Raw genomic sequence first — 18,947 nt, forward strand, 5'->3', positions numbered from 1 at the left:
TGTATCTTGAAGAATGTTCCTCCTTGTAGCAGACATTACTGGTGCTCTGTCCATATCCTTTGACACTCACTATTTTAGTGTATGCCAACAGCATCTACAGAGAACACCTGCACTCCAGTGTCTGATGGCAGTTGTAAGGTAAATCCCTCAGCTTCCTCATTTCTCAGGTGGAACAATTCTGGCACATTTTCCACAACTATCTCCCAGAAATCTCCAGTGGGATTGAGTCCCAGTTGCCCAGAGAGGTAACGGTTCATTTACATATCCCCTCTTATCTTCCTTCCCTATATCACTTTCCCTCTCCCTTGCTGGTGCTCCTGGAATCACCTCCTAAATAAATGACTTGTACCCACATCCTTGTCTCTGGGTCTAATTCTGGGGAAGAACCAGCCTAAGACACTCATCCCCCTCATTTTTATGCCAACAGCAGAATGGAAGGCACTTATGAACTACATTCTGAAAAATTCTTGAGTTATAATACCAAGACAAAGAAGATTCTTGATTGGCAGATCACATATTAATAAATGTTCAACTTGGCATCTCCTTATTTTTAATGCTGTGTGATGGCCAAACATTTTTGCAGTGGTGCTTGTTGCTTTCCCTTTGTCATCATCAAAGTGAAGTAAAAGGGACACACACATATTTGGTTTTAGTCCTGTGCTTTATTTTTAATTCTGTATAAATAAATACAAAATGACAAAAAGATATACGTTTACTGAACATTGCATTGATAGTGTGGCATTACACAGTGTGTCACAATATTTCAGCTTATAATTGTGTCCTCTAGCTGTTGATGCATAATTCTATAACTTTTAGGGTACAATTCGTCTGGAAGCTTTAGTGGAACCCCTGAGTGCTTACACTTGCAAAAGTTTGTTTGGGGAGTATCTGAGCCACAATGGCTCAAGTCTAGGGATATTTCTGGAACATCTAAAACAGTAAAAGAGTAAGGGATAGAGAGGATATTCTTTTTGCGTTCATGAGAAGCATGCAGGGGTACAAATCTCAGACTACCACACTATAGTTATTTCAAGTTTAAGCATTGGATTCAGTATGTCTATTTATAAAAATTATTCAGTAGTACTGATTCTTTCTAAAATTTGCGTTTTAACCATGGGAGGTCAATTGGCAAGGCCTGTTAACAACATTAGGGTTTTTTCTTTTTTTTTTTTTGTCATTTTTCTACAATACACGGTCAACAAAAGCGAAAGATTAAGTGGGACCCTTTGCCAACAACCTCACATTTCTTAATTCATATAAATGCAGACAGATATAACAGCCTGGGATCTTTCATTTAATGACCTCCAGTTCATGGGACTCAACATTCTTACAGATTCCACATCCGCGTTCCTGTTCAAGCTGCTGTGATAAGTATTTATTGCACATTCTTTTAGGGCTCCCTCTCAGTGGATCCTCTTGAGTTTGGTGAGTTAAGTGCTATGACTCAAGGGAATTTTTTAATATTCTTGTGAATCAGTGATGCCTTCTGCAGAAATGAAGATTTTCATGTAGATGATGAAATGTCATCTCAACATAATACCCTGGGGAAGATAACACTTGCTCCCAAGAGGGAGGGGCCTGGCATCTTGAGTCATGCCTTGGTGATGAGAATTTTTAGTTTTTCCAACCCTCACTCTTGATTATTTTTTTAATCCTAAGAAATGACTTTTCCATTTTAAAATCTTTGCCTCCCCCTCCCCCCAGGTTTTGATTAACGACTGTCAGCCCCCTCATCCCTGTGTAAGACCACCCATTCAAGTATAAACACAAATGAGAATGTGGTGCAGTGAGGTTGAAAACAGAAGTCTCATGTTTAATATCTAACATGACTTTTGTCCTGATGCCCTGTTGATCTTTGCTAAAACATACAGCTTTCCATCCTGCTTTGGATTCCAGCAAAAGCTAAAATACTTCATGAGTTACAGAACTCACCACCTTTACTGAGGGGTGTGGTAAAAGAATCTACTTTGAGCTCCAAAATGATCATCTACAATTCATTTTTAAGTGAAATTCTTTAAAAAGAAATCCCGTTTTTATCTTTTCCTATGGAACAAAGACAGAAATGGAAAGTAAAATATTTCCCCTATCAGAAATTGTCCATGTATTGAAGGCATCCAGGTTGCCTGATGACATCATCGCAGGAGTATGGAGAGGGGCAGTATTCGTTCTTCTTCCAACCTTACTGAAAGTTTTAGCAGTGCCCTTTTATAGGCAGCAGCTTGAGTGTTGGTCTATTTTTAAGGGAGATTTGGACTAAGATGGAATCATTTACTAAATATCTGCATAAGTCTGGAATGTGAACGTATTTTGCCATTAGGATTGAAACTTAACTAAGTATATGTTGAAATATGAAAATGAGCTCATTCATCTTCGCTTTTCCCTTGGTCCTTATTTTCTGGGCTATTTAGGGAAATGTTGATGCTTGAGAGTAGAGCAAAGTGGCAAAAATCCAAGGGATTAAATTTAGTTCTTATGTATGTCTTCCTGCCATAAAATATTTCCAAGTTAGTTAACTAAATTAATTGAACATGCAGTTGTGAAGTGGAATTCTTCAAAGATTTGCTAGTCAAGGCCTGGTTTTCTGACCTAAGTTTTTTTATCTGCATTACAGGTTGGCTTCTGAAAAAGGAAGCCCTTCTGGCCTTTATTCCATTTGTTGGAGAGTTACCACTGATGAGAGAGTGTCCACACAGAAATTAGCCTGTGGATGTTTACACACACACACAGGCACCCACCAAACTCTAGACAGCTTTTTTCCCGTGTGTGTGTGTGTGTGTGTGTGTGTGTGTGTGTGTGTGTATGTGGGTGGTGTGAGAGACAGAGACAGAGAGAGACAGAGAGAGAGAGAGAGAAACAAAGGGGGTGGGGGCAGAGAGGGAGAGAGAGAGATCTGATTTCAGTTTCCATGGAAATGGGCTAAATAAGGACTTTAACAGACAGGAGTATGAGTGCAACTTCTTTGCTATTCCCAGCTCAGAACTATTGAGAGAAAATTTGAAATCATTCCAATCCTTTACATTTTTACAAGATCAATATTGTAATTTGGTACCTGTGACATATAATTTTGGATTCAAACTTTCTTTGTGATGGTGAAATCATGCATCCATTCAGTTAGCCCTGTGAAATCAACTCAAGTGAACCCCCACCACACCCCCCAACCACTGATTTGACACTGCACGCATATATACTGCTTTGTCACTCCCCTCGCAGGCTTTTCTGCTCCCTCTCCATGTAGGTGTTGGCCTACACCGAGCATTTCCTTCTCAACTCTAAATGCCTGTGGGAGATCAGAATTCTATGGAAAAGAGAGACCAAATTTATATTTTTCTTTGGCCTCTGTTGACTTCCTTTGAGCCCAGGCATGTAGGTACATAGGATTCTTCCTGCTACAGTTTTATTCGACTGTTTGTGATCATATATTAAACTGAGGCCAGGAAATGTGTTTTTCTTTTCTTTCTCCAGAGACAGAGATGTAACACTGTGACCATTAAAGCCAAAGAAGGCACCATATGCAGGGTTTTTATTAAATGACATCTGCTGCTAAACAAACAAAAAACCCAAACCTCTATCTGTAAGACATTAAGTCATATAAACTTCTTTGATTGCTCATTTGGGGGAAAAAAACAACAAAAAAGAACACATACTAACTGCTTTTAAAAAGCACTGAAATATCTGAATGTAAAAAAGAAAGGAAAGGGAAAAAAAGTAAAACTGAAGATATTTCCCTGGCCCACTGCCATTTCTCTCTTTGGTGGTGTCTATCAGAAGATTAGAAACCTGTATGAAAAAGTGAAAGCAATAAGTTTGAAATCTTCTTTACCCTTGGAATTTGCTCTCAAGATTGAAAACAGGATGCTTTATTGGAAGATGGGGTTTTAATATGAAAGGATAGTCAGCTAAGGCCTCAATGTATTTGGCATGAGGCATTTCCCAGGTTTAGTGTGCTAAGTGGCTCGGCGGCTGCTACAGCCTGTAAGTTCCTTGTGTAAGCCTAAAGTATTGCCCTCTGGTGAAAGCTGGTCAGATGGAGAGGAACTGTGGGATTGCCAATCATCAGTGGGATGGTTTTCCCTGCTGATTTTGTTTTTGTGTAGGTGTGAGATGACGTAAATACATATTTTAGGTGTCAGAGGAACTCAAGTGCTACAGAATATAGGACATCATTTTCTGTTTCCTGAAGGAGTTGGTCATTTTTTATTCCTGATTTTCTTTAAACATCTTTAACATGCCTTGACTTTAGGTAAAAAATAGAGTTGGTTAATTCTCCTTGATAGACAAGTGTTTTAACTCTTTGTGGGAAATTTTTCTGGGCAAGTTTTCAATTAATTCTACCTGAGCAGGTGTTGCCTGCCACGGATCAAAGTGGTGTGACTCACACTTTGTCAAGCGCGGGTTGCAACTGTGGTATTTTTCCCAGTAGGGTTTGATGCTTATCTGTCTCAAACCTGACCAAGCTGAACTAATAATGTGCTCTAGGATTTGAATATTCCTTTTTAGTTTAAAAGTAATTTATTACTTTCAGAATCACCTACTTTCCTGTTGTGAAGAAACCCAACTAAAATAGTGGGAAACACAAGGTAACACTGGGGTCTCTGTTGAAGAAACAGATAAGACTTCTGAAGGCTGAATTTAGTGATTAATCTGACTGACAAGATGTAATCTTCAGATCAATTGCCATGGATACAACTTTAAAATTCATTGTGATTTAGCCCAAACCTTTACAGAATAATATGCAATTTCAGGAACTTCTTTCATTAGCTGTGACAATAAGAGAGGGACCACATTTTGCTCTCTAAACTATTTTATGTCTAGGGTGAGTATCTTTCCCAGCATCACTAAATGCTTGATATAGATTCTCTTCCCTTTTGTCACCCACTGAAGTTGGACTGCTAAAGGAACGTTTAGCTGTTATGACTACTTCATTGTTAATCATTGTTGGCAGGAGTTACCTTTGATGTTAAAAAAATGCATTGGCTATCTAGACATCCTTTTTATAGCTTTGAAACATCTGCACATTTAGAGGAATGAGAGAAATTTGGCCAAGGAATTATTAAACCCAAGTTGAAACTGTCCTTGTTTGGGCCTAGCATTCAACAACTCTGCTCACAGAATCTAAGTGGAGTGTGAATACGTAACTGTGGGCGGGTGAATTATGGGATCATAGACAATAAAAATAGAACCTGAGTGTGTTTCATAAAGTTACTAAGGAGGAATTATGGATTGAGAATTCAAAAGAAAATGTGGGGTCCTTTTATTTAAAAAGTATAGATTTAGGCTCCATATCTTTTATCTTATGGAGATTCCTGAACAACTCCATTATTCTCAGCTCATGTTTCTACTCATTGCACACAAATTTGATTCATTTCACCTTCCCAATAATTACCTTTTTTCCTGCCACACTCTAAATCTTAGGAACTGCACTAGGGCTCCTCTCGCCAACTTCTCTTTTTTTTTTTTTTTTTTTTTTTGCGGTACGCGGGCCTCTCACTGTTGTGGCCTCTCCCGTTGCGGAGCACAGGCTCCGGACGCACAGGCTCAGCGGCCATGGCTCACGGGCCCAGCCGCTCCGTGGCATGTGGGATCTTCCCAGACCGGGGCACGAACCCGTGTCCCCTGCATCGGCAGGCGGACTCTCAACCACTGCGCCACCAGGGAAGCCCCTCCCCAACTTCTCTTAATGTCTACTCCCTGTGTGTGTGTGTGTGTGTGTGTGTGTGTGTGTGTGTGTGTGTGTGTGTGTGTGTGTGTGTGTGTGTGTGTGTGGTGGGGTGGCTGTAAGTTTCTGGTGTTGGATAGTTCTTTCTGTTACTTGTGTGACTTTTCTCCCAAACTGATGTTTCTTATCACTAGGCTTCCCTGGGTGGCACCTCCTTTCCTTGACATGGATGAAAGGTACTGGCTTTCCCATCAAACTAATGCTGCAGATAAACGGCAAATGCCCACTCCTTAAGACTGGGAGTTGGCAAAGCGAAGTGACCACCCCATATGTACTTCTTCCTTCCTCTCCACTCCTTTTCTCCTTGGCTGGATTGCAAAGCAAAAATTCTAGGTAAATTTCCACAATTCCAGACTTTGGGAGAGATCTCTGTGGTTTGGGGTCACTGCTGTTCTCACCTATGACTTAGAAAAATTCCATCAAATGCAGTTTTCCACTAGAAAGCTGTTAGCACTTTGTAAATTCCAAGAAACATTCACTTCCTCAGGTTTCTTTTTCTTAAAGTGTATTATATGGCTGGTCTCAGACATGCTCACGCACAGAAAACATGTAAAAGGGGAAGATAATATTTTTTATGGTTCCCTACAGATAGCTGAAGCCTTTGGCTTGCCAAATCCCACCGAACCACAGGGCTGGGCCTACTAAAGCATTTTAATGTGCCTCAAATGTGTCAGGTATGTTGTAAAAGGCAGTGTGCATGTGCATGTATGTACTTATGTGTGTATATGTGTTATAGGTGTGAGTGTACATGCATTATGTGTGCCTGGTGTGTGTGTGTGTGCCTGGTGTGTGTGTGTGTGTGTGTGTGTGAAGCAGCGCTAATGGGTCGTTACCAATTTTGGCCAGTCACCTATGGTCCTGGGAGGCATCATGGAATTTGCCTTGGTGATTCTGGAAGGGGGCAAAAGCAGTTCTGGCAGAATGTTAATTTAAAGAATAAAGATGTGAAAGTCTGAGCCAGACATGTTGAAGTTTCACCCTGGAAATTAAGTACATTGTTTTGCCAAAGAGAATCGTATGGGTTTTCCCCAGGATGAGCCTGGAATGGGTGGGTAATAGGAATGGGCCGAGTCTTTGCCATTTTGTGGGAATTAAACGAAGCACCTTATAGATCTCAGTGAGCAGAGTCTTCAAACTTCATATCACATGCTACAAAGTGGGGCTGATATCCCTCCACCTCAACAGAAGGCTTCCCTTTTCACGGCTGGGCAGAGGGTTCTGTAAATGGCACTGTTCAGTCACCCGTGCCTCCTTTGTGCTTCAGGGAGGGCTAAGCAGTGCTTCCCCAGCCTTACCCTTAGGACAACCCAGGTACATTCCTTGTGCCTCAAGTTATGCCAGAGGAAGCACAACTAACAGGTACACGTAGAGTCGTTTATTCTCTAGCTTCCTCCATCCATGTCTACGATATCTAGCTGATGGTTGGGAGTCAAGAGAACTGGGCTTCAATTTGTATATCTGTGTCCAAGACACATCTGTCCTTAAATGTAACCATATGTCCATGGCCGTGATTTCCTATGTGTTCACTACAAGTATTACCGAGATGAATGAGACACATTCTCTCCCTCTCTTGAATAGAGATCACTTGGGAGCACCCCTTCAAGGATGGCATGCTGCTGCCACAAGCATAGACCTGTAAAGCTTGGAAATAGGCTGCTCTGCTGCTTCTTCTTTAACAGGGCCCACGTCCACATGTCACCTTTGCTGGCTGCCCCCTCTGTGTGTGTCTATGTGTGGGGAGTGGTTACTGTAACTCTGAGGCTATATATTCCTTTGTTGCAACAGTAAGAATGTGGTAGCGGCCTAGTATTCTTTCTGCCAATAAGAGCATGATGCAGAGGGGTCCTTTCCCCAGTCTCGCCCTGGAGAGTGTGTTTAACTGGTGCTAGAACATAGATTGGACAATGAAAACACGTTTGCAGATTAAATAAATGAGTGAATGAGGAATAAAGGAAGAGTAGTAGGCACTTGGCTGGGCATGAAGAGACCAGTACCTAGAAGCAGTTTTGGCTCCTTGGAGAAAAGATGGTTGAGAAATTGTTGATTGCCCTTTAGCCAAAATGAGGACACTAGGATCACACTCCCAGTGAGGTCTTTATTAATTGAGGACAGTTGTTCTTCACCCTTTTGGGGTCGCAGACCTCTTTGGAAACCTGATGACAACTATGAACTCTCTTTAGGAAAATGCACATATGGAACCTATAGACGCATTTTTGTGTATAATTCAATTCTAAGGAGTTCAGAGTCCCGCCCTCCCACCAACTCATTCATGGCCCCCAGGTTAAGAGCCTGTGATTTAGACACATAGAATTTGGCAGTAAAGTGGCAGAATGGAGAAAGGACTGAGGCTAGGAGCTAGGAGACTTCAATCATAGTCCTGTATCTGCTTCTAACTGGCTCTGTGCGTGTAATTTCACTTCTGCAGGTTTCCATTTTCCTAAGTGAAAAACAGAAGGGTAAGCTTAATTCTATCCAACGGTTCATCTGGTGTCAACATTCTGGAGGGGGAAGAGGCTGGCGTGTCCCACAGGAACAGCATTCCTTCCACCAAGGGCCCTCTGTGGGTCGCCTCCTTGGTAGACGTTGCTTTCTTTGTACTTTGAAAAGAAACCTTCTTTCCCCGGGTCGGCTCCTCCAAACCTTTGCCGTGCTCATTTTAATCTAACCTGAAAATTGACACACAGGCCATAGCTGTCTGCTCACCTCGCTTCCTCTTCCTTGCATGGTGCCCTCACAGATATCAGAGGACTTCAAACACATCACCTGGGCAGAAGGGGGGCAGGTGAGAGGCGGGCTGGGGAGGACAGCCTGACACTGCCTATTCAGGTGAATGGATTTTAGCTCATTCACTTTCCTCTTTGCTTTCTCCTGGACTGGCATGAAACAGAAATAAACAGTTGTAACCACCACGGGGAGGTACTCTGCAATGTGTTGGCTGAAGCCATTCTCAGTTCTTTGCCAGAGAATCTGGTAGTACTAATTTAATATTTTCCTTCGTGTTGCAGATTTACCATGCTTTAAAAAATAGGAACTTTGTCTTTAAATACCTGGTGCTTTTTATGTAGCACAGACTTAAAAGCAAATTACCCCGAAGGAATGTTCAAATGTCTTCAGACAAGCCGGGCATAGTGATGAAATAAGCGCCCTCCCCTCCCCACTCCATTCCCAACTACCTGTAATCCCTTTCTTTCAAGGATTACAATCCAACTCCACCATCTAGGGCTTGTGCCACCTTCACACTCACTCCACTAAGTGATGATCCAGCCAAATTTTGAATGTCTTAAAATGACCAGGACAACTGCGTTTTTACATAGCCCTAATCCTGGGCTCTGATCTGCACAGATCTGCTTCTCTGTAGCTTTCCATCCTGAGCTCTAGTGCTACTGTGTGGGATGGACAAATTACAAATAATAATGTCTTGAGTTCCTTCTCTATGCCAGGCCTTGCCACGAGTGCTCTCTGAACATCTTCTCATGTTAATCCTTACAGTAAACCCACAATATCACTCAAATGTAGGCTCTCGAGGGCAGATTTTTTTTTTATGTGATTTGTTTACTGCTGTCCCCAGTCTCTAGAACAGTATCTGGGTGATATTAGGCACTCAGTAAGTATTTGCTGAATTGAAAGATAGTTACTGTTATTATCGCCATTTTACAGATGAGAAAACAGAGATTCACAGAGATCAAACACTACTATAAGCTGCAGGGCTACTTTAATAGGATCTGAAGGAATAAAAAGCCATTATAAGGAGGATATCATTTGTGTCCAAGAGGCTCTGACTCATGCCACACCCCCAGGGCGGCTGCCCAGCCCACTCGTTCTTGAGATAGACACAGCCACGCTCCATTGCTGGGGCTGGAGGAAAGTGATGTCATGGTCCCAGAATGCCACTTAGAACAATTGGGTGGTGGTTGGTTAAAATAAAAGGGTTATCAAGGGCCTTGTTCAGAGCAGCATATTGCACAAATAACTGTAGCCATGGAGGATGGCATCTGATTAGCTCACTTTTGCCTGAAAATTGAGGGGGTAGAAATGGTAGAAAAGGTAGGAGCAAACACAAACAAATGTCACAAACCAAAGCAAAGCAAAACCCCCAAACCTAAAACCCCCCCAAACCCCAAACAAAGCTTATGAGCTGGAACAATGGCGAAGGAGTTTCATCAGCGATTATCTTATTTTTTCTGTGCAACAAATATGCTCCTTTTAGCCCGAGGAGCCCTCATGCTATTCATTGGGCCATTGCTATAGGACTTAACAATAATGCCCTATTTCAAGTGTCATTTTCTTTCTTGCAAACCCCAAGCTTCTTGTGAATTTACATCTTCTGTTGAGTTTAACTCAATGAGAGAATATCACCCTTACCCTGACTTTTCTTTTTTTCTTTATGAATGGCCAAGAAAGCCCAATATCACAGTTTTTTTTTTTTTTTAGTTGAGCAGGGGAAATATTTTTGATGAATGGAATATTTTCTTTGGTAAACAAACAATAAATACCAACTCAAAACCAACCAAATAAGTTTCTTTGGTAAAGTGGACATTAATGTCTTGGTTGGAATTAATTGAAAAATAAAACTTTTGCAAGTGTTTGCTAGGATTGTTCCTTCCCTCTTTATAGCAATTGAAAAAGTAAAACTTCATGAAGTAAAGACTTAAATTTTGGGGGGATGTGATTCTGACCTATTTTCAAAATGTCTTCTCCATGGTGGGGCTAAACCAATGCTATCAGAGCAATTATTAATAATGAATATTAACAAATAAGTAATAATGATCTAACAATAAATAATAAGTAGTCAATCTTGGCATGCAGACTCCCCCCAAAATAATTCATTCATTCCACAGTCAGAATTCCATAAGCTTAGATTTCAAGTGCTGAAAAGAGAAGTTGACAAGTTTGAAAATGCCCTTCATTTAAAAATACAATATCCCAAGGTGTGCAGAGACCCAATCAAGAGGGGAAACTACTATCTGTCATAAAATAAAGTTCCACATAAGTCATTCTGGTTGACCAAACTGAATGGTTAAATTCTCAACAAAATCTGCTTAATTGGTATGTGTTGTATCAGTTTTGTGGAGTCACTGTAACCCAAGGTGCTCCACGTGGCTGGCACTAAATCAATGGCTGATTTAGAACACGCTCTTCAGAAAATGATTTAGCAACATATGATTTAAGAATAAAACCAATCCCCTCTTCAGCTGTGTTTTATCAATGATAGCCTAGTTGCAGGCCCCTTGGAGAGAGAATTGATCGCAGATCTATTATGCGAACTTGCCCTTTTTCGAGGATTGCATTTGTCCTTAGATTAAAGCTCATTATCTTCTAGTTGAGTGCATAACACATTGGTATGATCACTTAGTGTGTTTGCAGGAGAGCTTGAACAAGTGTGTAATGCACTAGCTATGATCCCCTGCACATATATTTAGAACTGTGTGAACAACAGTACATGAAATAGAAAGCACAGGTTTGCACTTGGTGTAGTTACATCTGAATCATTTGGGAATTTTTGCTGTCTGGAAAGACAATGGTAAACCTAAATCCCAAACATTACCCAGACATTAAAAAAAAGTCTGCCTTATGGCCAATAAGTCCTATGTTTCTTCCTTGGAAATGTACTTTGAAGGGAGTAGTAGCCCTCTTATGAGAAGATCTAAAATTGGCCTGCCCTGTCTTAGGCATGCTAAAATGATGGAAACCCTCCAGTGGTGTGACCCTGGGTGAGTCACTTTATTCTCCTAGGTCTCAGTTTCCTCCGCTGCAGGGGATGGGGAAGTTGCACAGTACATCCGCTAAGGTCCGGAAAGGTAAGGTGCTTTGGGGAAATGCTTACCACTACAGATGTCTAAATAAGCTACGTCTCTAAAAGGGAAAAGTACTGTAGACATTTACCTCAAGTGTGACCAGGTTTTAGCTTCATTTTTATAGACTTAAAGAAATGCAGGGGTCGGGGGCAACATACACAGCCTCTTCAGATCAAACCATTTCTGTTTAGATCCTGTAGATACTGCAAGTCAACAGTATAAACATCTAGGCTCGATAATGTACAGAAGGGCCGTGCAAGGAAGTAGAGGGGTACCAACGAAGGTGGGGGGGCGTGGGGACCAGGAAGATGAAAGTGCAGCCAGGTTAGCAGGAAAGCTTGACTGTCATCGTTGATAGATTTATGGTGGTGATTACATCTTCCAGTCATTTCCATTTATCTCACTTTCAGCCCTTTATGTCTGCCTGAAGTTCTCAGTTTCAGGACTTAACAAAGTTTCAGGACTTTTCTTCTCTGTATCTCTGAGCAAGCATGTCTCCTGAGCAAAGGCAGACTGGCACTACAAGTGGGAAGCTGTGGCAGATAACCATGTCAGTGTTCATTTCTCCTTCCTCAGCTATGTGTGGGCAGATGTTATTTCTGGGCATCCATGCAAAAAAAAAAAAATGCATGTAGGGCCAAACCGCAAACAGCTGTACCAGCTGGCCTTTTTTTTTTTTTTTTTTTTTTTTGTCAAAATGGAAATACTATCTCTGGGTTCAAGTAGACACCTGCTTTTCCTTCATCATGCCAGGTATTTCGGTTTGGCTCTGTGGTTTTGGGTACTCAGAGCCTCTTGCCAAGAGCTGTAAGTAATGAAGCAGATCCATTTGGTGACAAGCAACGAGATATACCAAAATAGAATTGCCTTAACTCTGCATTGCTGGAGCTGTCATTGGTTTAAAGGTATATTAACCAAACCATACTGATGTTAAAAGTATATTGATGGTGGGTGGGTGGGGCGTATGATAAATTCATTCTGGACAACAAAACTGCCTCACCCGGGTGAGTTTAGAGGTGACTCAGTTTCAGTCCATGGGTGATGGCCATTCCGCCATGTGTCTGTTTCTGAGGTTCTGGCTTGCTTTTGGTGGCCAGAACTTTCACAAACATCCCCTTGGGGTGTTGGGGGGATAGATGAGACGGCAAAGACCTTAGACCTTAAACCACAGACGCTGCTTGGAGCTGCCGCTCTGCAGAAGTTCTGGAAGCTTTACTGTTTGAGCGACGCTCGAAGCTATTTCTGCCTTGGCAGCTGACCTTTCAATCAGGAGGTTTTTGTCACAATACCAGCAACATCTGCAGTGTGAGTAAAAGAGGATTCTGCTTGCTAATAAGCTTTTGCTTATTTGATCTTAGTTTAAGAGACTATGAGTCTCCTAGGGTGTGTGTGTGTGTGTGTGTGTGTGTGTAAATTTTCTCTGATGACAACCTTTCGTTTTAAAGATTGAAGATATGCAATGCCCATTTCCCCACCTTGTCCTTTACTTTTTTTTGGCGATGCCTATTTCTTATTCTTAAAAACCAAAGAACAACTTTCAATTTGTTTCCATTAACATCATCCCTTTGCTCTTGATAAGACCTAGGGTGAAAATATAACAAGCAGACGCTATCACACTGTTGTAATTTGGTCAACCACTCTGGTACTATCGATATCCACCATTTCTACACACTCAATTTCCTCCCGATTTTCAGGATTTTTCTTCTCTTTCCTTTTTTTCTTAGAGGGTGGCAGGAAAGTCAGTATCACAGGTAAAATGGCAAAGCAGTGAAAGAAGGTGACAAATGCTATTAAAAACAAGCACCTGAACAGTGTACAGGTCAGATTTGAAGGCACAGCTGCAAGAGGAATCAGACCAACAAGATAGCAGAGGTAACTCTGTAAAATAGCTACCCCATGCACTTCCAGGGCATTTTTTACCCACTTCGTTCTTGTGAAATCCTTGCCCAGAACAAAGGTGGATAATAGTGGAGCACAGTTGTCGATTGTGTAGTTAATTCCGTAAATTAAGCATAGCACAGAGATGCAGTCCAGTTCTACTTTCCATAATGTCATGAAACCTATAACTCCAAACTCCACGGACACAACCGTTAGAGTGAGCCAGACATTAATCAGAGAATCTGCCACCAGGAATGCCGAGAAGAAGAGCAGGAACAAAGCACTGATGCAGGAGTTGTGCAGGGGGGCTCCCAGAGAGGAGGCGTATCGATCCATGTACACGAAGGACGGATTGAAGACGATGAACTTCACCTTGGAGGTGACAGAAAGTCTCCTCAGGGTCTCCAGGAGATCATAGAGTTCTTCTCTGTTCGTTTCCATGGTCTTGGCCACCAAAAACATTCTGGAGGCCACTACATCAACCTCATCATTGTACTTTTTAGAGAAGATGATGTCCTCTTGAAAATGTGAAAATTGGGGGGCTTTCAGGAAGGAATTTCTCAACATGTCTGTGAAATTTTTCTTAGGCAAGCCAGTGGTCACGTTGAGTTTCCGAAGGTAATTTAAATAGCTCTCAAACCAGGATATTCGCACAAACCCCTTGGTGTATTCTAGCACGTCTTCTTGGACACTAGTGTTCCAGTATTCTATAGACTCGTATATGTAAAACCCAATCACCGGACTGTAGTTGCTAAAGTACTTTTGCTGGGCAGTAGTGTACTCAATGGTTTGTGTCGCCGTTGCTACGATGTTACTAAGGTCTGACCCTTCACTGACCTGCAGATAGCCCATTAAGGCAAAGGAAATATAAATAAGGTAAAAGAGAACTACAAAAGGCTTGACATAGGTGTTGGTTATCCAGTCACAGTAATAGCGTTTGAGGAAACATACCAATAGGTGACTCTCGTAAGTGTTCGCTTCCTCGCCGTCAGTTGTGTCCTCGCTGAACCTGGCCGTCAGGAGAAACCTGTACCATGCGGGCTTCTCCTGCAATGCCTCGGGCTTTGGGACTTTCCTACAGAAGATACTATGCTGGTAATTGTTTTCTATGTAGCCAGTGAATACCAGGCTGGAACCATAAAACGAGAGTACATAGAGGTAGTTGAAGAAGATTGCGATACAGGAATTGCAGCAGAAAATCCTGGCTGCCTCAATGTTCGTGAAAGGGCTGGCCCCTATGCCAAAGGTGACCAGGTACATGGCAGTGGTGAGAGAAAAGGAGAGCATGGAGTCTGCATAGACTGCTGCAGTTCTCTCTTTAACGTGTTGGTCTTCTCTAGTTTTCCTCCAGGAGGATAACATTTCAAAAGTCCCATATAATCCATGACCTGAGGGGGCAGAAAAAGACCAGATCAAAAATTTTAAAGGCTAATCTCTCTAAAGAGGGGAAACACCTTGGTCCTGGGGAACTACTGGGTCAAAGGAAATATAACCCGTCCTAGGGGTGACAGGTGACAGTAAATGTCACTGATTTCTCCTGTGGAGAGAGAAACTCGTGTTTTAGTGAATCATAAATGTTAAGGGATAGAGGGAAGATAGAGGAGCTGAGATCTTCATGGCTTCCTTGTGGCTCAAGAAAGCTGGGTGGACTTTTGCCTATAAAAATCTGAGTAGACGTGTGCCTGTGTCTTTTGGGGATTATGCACATTGATAGTTTAGGGTTGTTGGTGCAGTTTGCGGAGTATTTGTTTGCCTTGGTTGGTGGAACACTCCAGAGGGGATGCCTGGCCACTCGTCATTTTGCTTGTCATCCCCACAAGTCTGGCTGGAGGTCAGCACAGACTAAGGCGGTGGGCAGAGGGTTCTGAGTTAACGGCTCATCACCTCATTTAAGTTTGGCCAAGTAGAAGGCTTTAGGGAGAAAGAAGCACTGTATTTAATCTGAGCCTTCACAGGAACCTAAATCACAGCCTCTTTTTGCTTCTTCCCCAAATATCAATGCAGGAAGCAATAAATCTGCGAAACAGAGGGAAGCAAAATAAGTAGGGACAAGTTTCAGTGAACAGGAAGGATGGAAGAAGGAACAAGATTCATATGAACTCAGTGGATAAAAATGAAAATTCAGGTTGCAAGTTTGTGGCGTGTCTCTTGTCTTCAGGGATGTCTGACCCGTTTTGGTTGTTTATGGATGGCGTCTCAAGCAGGCGGTGACTCTGCTGGCTTCTCTGCACTCTTTGGCAGTGGCCTCTGAGGGACCGGGCCAGACCAGTAACCTCTCTCCTGAACTACTTAGTGCCTTTGGCTCCTTGGTTAGTATTCCAGTAACCTTGGAACAGCACAGGTACAGTAAGTGCCCGTTTTGACTTTATTCTACTGCCTAAAACCAGATCTAGTTGAACTTCTCCCATCTTTCCTAGTTGGAGCCAGACATTTCCTGGACGGGCCTCCCCAGGTTTCCAGGCCGCTGCAACATCGAAAAGACCCACAAAGTGACCTGTTGTGGCTTTCTATCACCCCTGTCTTGGCACTGAGATCGGCAGATCTCATTTTCTGCTTCTACACCTTGGCATAGTCAATCCCATTACTGAGGAGAAAAAAATCTTTACCCTGTGGTACAATAGTCTGGTTTTTAAAAATGAATTTAAAATCTCCAGCCAATCATAATACTGAGTAAAGTGAGTCACTGTTACCTTGTGTTCAGTCATTGAGCGCTTGTCTTCCCTCGTGCCCAGGCTGGTATTTATATATGTATTGTGAAGTCTTGGCCTCAAACCCGAATGCCCATTTCATAGTCACGATATAGATTTGGCATCTATCTTAATTTACTAGGCACTGCTTTACAGCCACTTTTAGAGGTCAGGTCAAGACTGTCAATTTGATAACTAGCACCGTGGCCCCTATTCAATTGGAGGCACCTAAACTCCCCAGACATGAAGTAAAAAGTGCACTCGTTGACTGGCATACTGTTGTTAATTATGTTTTAGATAGTTAATGTCTAGTCTTACCAGGGCAAACTATTTATTGAGTTTGTTGCCACTGTGTTCTCAGGAAGGACCAGCTGATCGTTGATTAAAATAACTGATCCCGGGCTTTCCTGGTGGCGCAGTGGTTGAGAGTCCGCCTGCCGATGCAGGGGACACGGGTTCGTGCCCCGGTCCGGGAGGATCCCACATGCCACGGAGCGGCTGGGCCCGTGAGCCATGGCCGCTGAGCCTGCGCGTCCGGAGCCTGTGCTCCACAACGGGAGAGGCCACAACAGTGAGAGGCCCGCATACCGCGAAAATAAAATAAAATAAAAAAATAACTGATCCCTTGAAATGAGGGTAAAAAAAGTACTTCCGAGGCATCTGCATCCTGGGGAAACAATACTGACCATTTCGTCTGGGGCCATGTAGAATAAGTTCTGGTGGGCAAAACACACTTTAGAGTTTCACTGAAAATGGCAAATGGAATTTTATGTGTTTTCTTGCTAGAAAGAAAAAAAAAGTTTTAAAACAGGGCTTTGGTACTGAGTCATTAAATATGGTAAGAAAATAAAGATGCAGAGAGCAGAATTAGAATTACTCATATAGTAGGATTTGAATTAAATCTGTTTTGCAGTCCTTTTTTACAATTGGTGTGATGTTTTCTAATGATATTATCTGACCCTGACTCTTGTTGGAAAATACAGTAAGAATCCTTTTCTTACCTTGCTGTTGGGTGATCTTAGAAGCTAATCGAGGAAAGGACTTTGAGTTAACAGAGCTATTAGGTGAAAAGAATAAGGCATTTGAGGGTCCAGAATGAAAATAATCAAACTCAAGGAGAGGTGGACGTAAGCTGTTCGCCTGTCTCTTGAGATCTGTTGCTGCATTTTAAATGCCTTATCCTTCTGTGGTTTGATCATTTTTATTGAGTCCTGACTCTTTTTGCACATCACACGTTCTTGGTTCTGGGGGCAGTTCCAGAGGATTCTGGTTTTATTCATAGGGGCTTATGCTTCTCCTTCATTCCTCTTGCTACAGGGGTGTGCATACAGATACAGAGGCCAGAAGAGGAAGCCCTGAGCAAGAATCTGTTTTACCTGATCACTCAGCGTTCGTTGCTAGTCATTGGTGGCCTGGCCTGCAAAGGCCCCCACCTTCATTCCTGATAGGCTAGATTCTTGATTCTCAAGCCACACCCCTCTAGCAGATGCCTACACCCTAAACTCCAGATGGCAGTTGTGCACTGTCTTCAAAGAGCTCTTTGGATTTCAGGGACAACCGCTAACACCATAACTGGGCCTCCTTACTGAAGCTCAGTCAGTCAAGGGAGAGATGAGTGCCAACATAGCTGCGGGCGCCTCCCAGGGATGAATAGCCTGGACTGCCTAGCTGGCACCAGACCTGATTCACAGCTGGGTATTTATGTTGAAGAGGTTGGTCTATTACCCTAATGGAAAGCGGAACTGTGGAGCCCCTATTTTCTGGCCTGGACTCAAGGGGAGACATGTTCCAAGAGCCGTAGGACGTGAGGAATGCTCTGCCCCCCAAGAATGTCTGCTCTGCCCATCATCACAACTGAATTCCCTGTGGTTTGGCCTTCAAGGGTATTCTTTTAAATGCAGCCCCCTCTGGAATAGTGTGTCTACTGAAGCAGCTTCCCTTTGGTCTGGGGAATGGGACAGAGAACGGAGATGGGGAGGGAGTGCAGAGGAAATCATAGGTAAGGAGGATCTCACAGAGACTAACTCCTTCCCAGTTTTTCCTCCAGCCAGCCCAGGTCTTTGTTTTTACATCCATTTCAGAAACTGGGCCAATGAAAACCAAGGAAAGGCAGGGAAGAAAGATTTTGGTACATTCTGTTCCTCTTCACTTTCCTCTCTCAGCAGCTGCCTCCTTTCTTTAGTGTCAACAAATAGATTTAGCCCTTGGTGACCAGAAGCCCTGCACGTAATGGGAGCCTGGGCTCATCATCCAAGGGGCAGGTCCAAGACCTGGGGCAGCCTGAGACCTGGAAGTCAAAGACTGCTGCGTGGTAGTGAGCCTGCCAGGAACTGACCAGCATCCTAGCGCGCTCCCTCTCTTACAGCCACAGTGGTTAAGGCTGATGAATTGCCAGAGGGAACTGCTAAACAATACATACTGATTCTATCAAATTCTGAAGATAAAGAAGCTTTTAAAGTATTCACTTAGTCTTTGAAAAGCACATTCAAGATGTTTGTTTTGGTTCATCCCATGTCTGTATAGTTACGTGCATAGGAACACATGCCTATCAGTGTGTCAAGACACACACACAGGTCCAAGTTCTGATTATTCATGAGTGAATGCTCTGTGGCAGCGCAGGCTTTTAGCCAGGCCCTGGGATAAGGACAGTAGAGCTCTTCACCAGTGTTCAGATACAGTTTATACCAGGAGTGCAATTTAAATTTTATTAGCAGTAGTCTTTGGGATTTTCATCTAGTAAAGTCAAATACCGAAGGATTTAGGCTAATCATTTTTCTTCTTTTCCAAAGAATTTTCTATCTTTCTGTGCAGTTAACTTGCAGGCTTTGGAGGCAATGAAGAGACAAGGCAGCACAGATGATAAATAACACT

General features: G+C 42.6%; 1 protein-coding gene across 1 annotated transcript in view; it reads right to left on the reverse strand.

The window, feature by feature from the left end:
- Nucleotides 1-7,791: 7,791 nt before the first annotated feature.
- Nucleotides 7,792-18,947, reverse strand: part of PTCHD1 (patched domain containing 1) — a 55,576-nt gene continuing 44,420 nt past the window's right edge. The window contains exon 3 of the mRNA XM_067724654.1: nucleotides 7,792-14,777. Within this exon, the coding sequence (XP_067580755.1) occupies nucleotides 13,123-14,777 (1,655 nt within the window). The 3' untranslated portion in view covers nucleotides 7,792-13,122. The remainder of the gene's footprint in view (nucleotides 14,778-18,947) is intronic.

Source organism: Pseudorca crassidens, chromosome X (genome assembly GCF_039906515.1).
Source record: "Pseudorca crassidens isolate mPseCra1 chromosome X, mPseCra1.hap1, whole genome shotgun sequence".
Lineage (NCBI taxonomy): Eukaryota > Metazoa > Chordata > Mammalia > Artiodactyla > Delphinidae > Pseudorca > Pseudorca crassidens.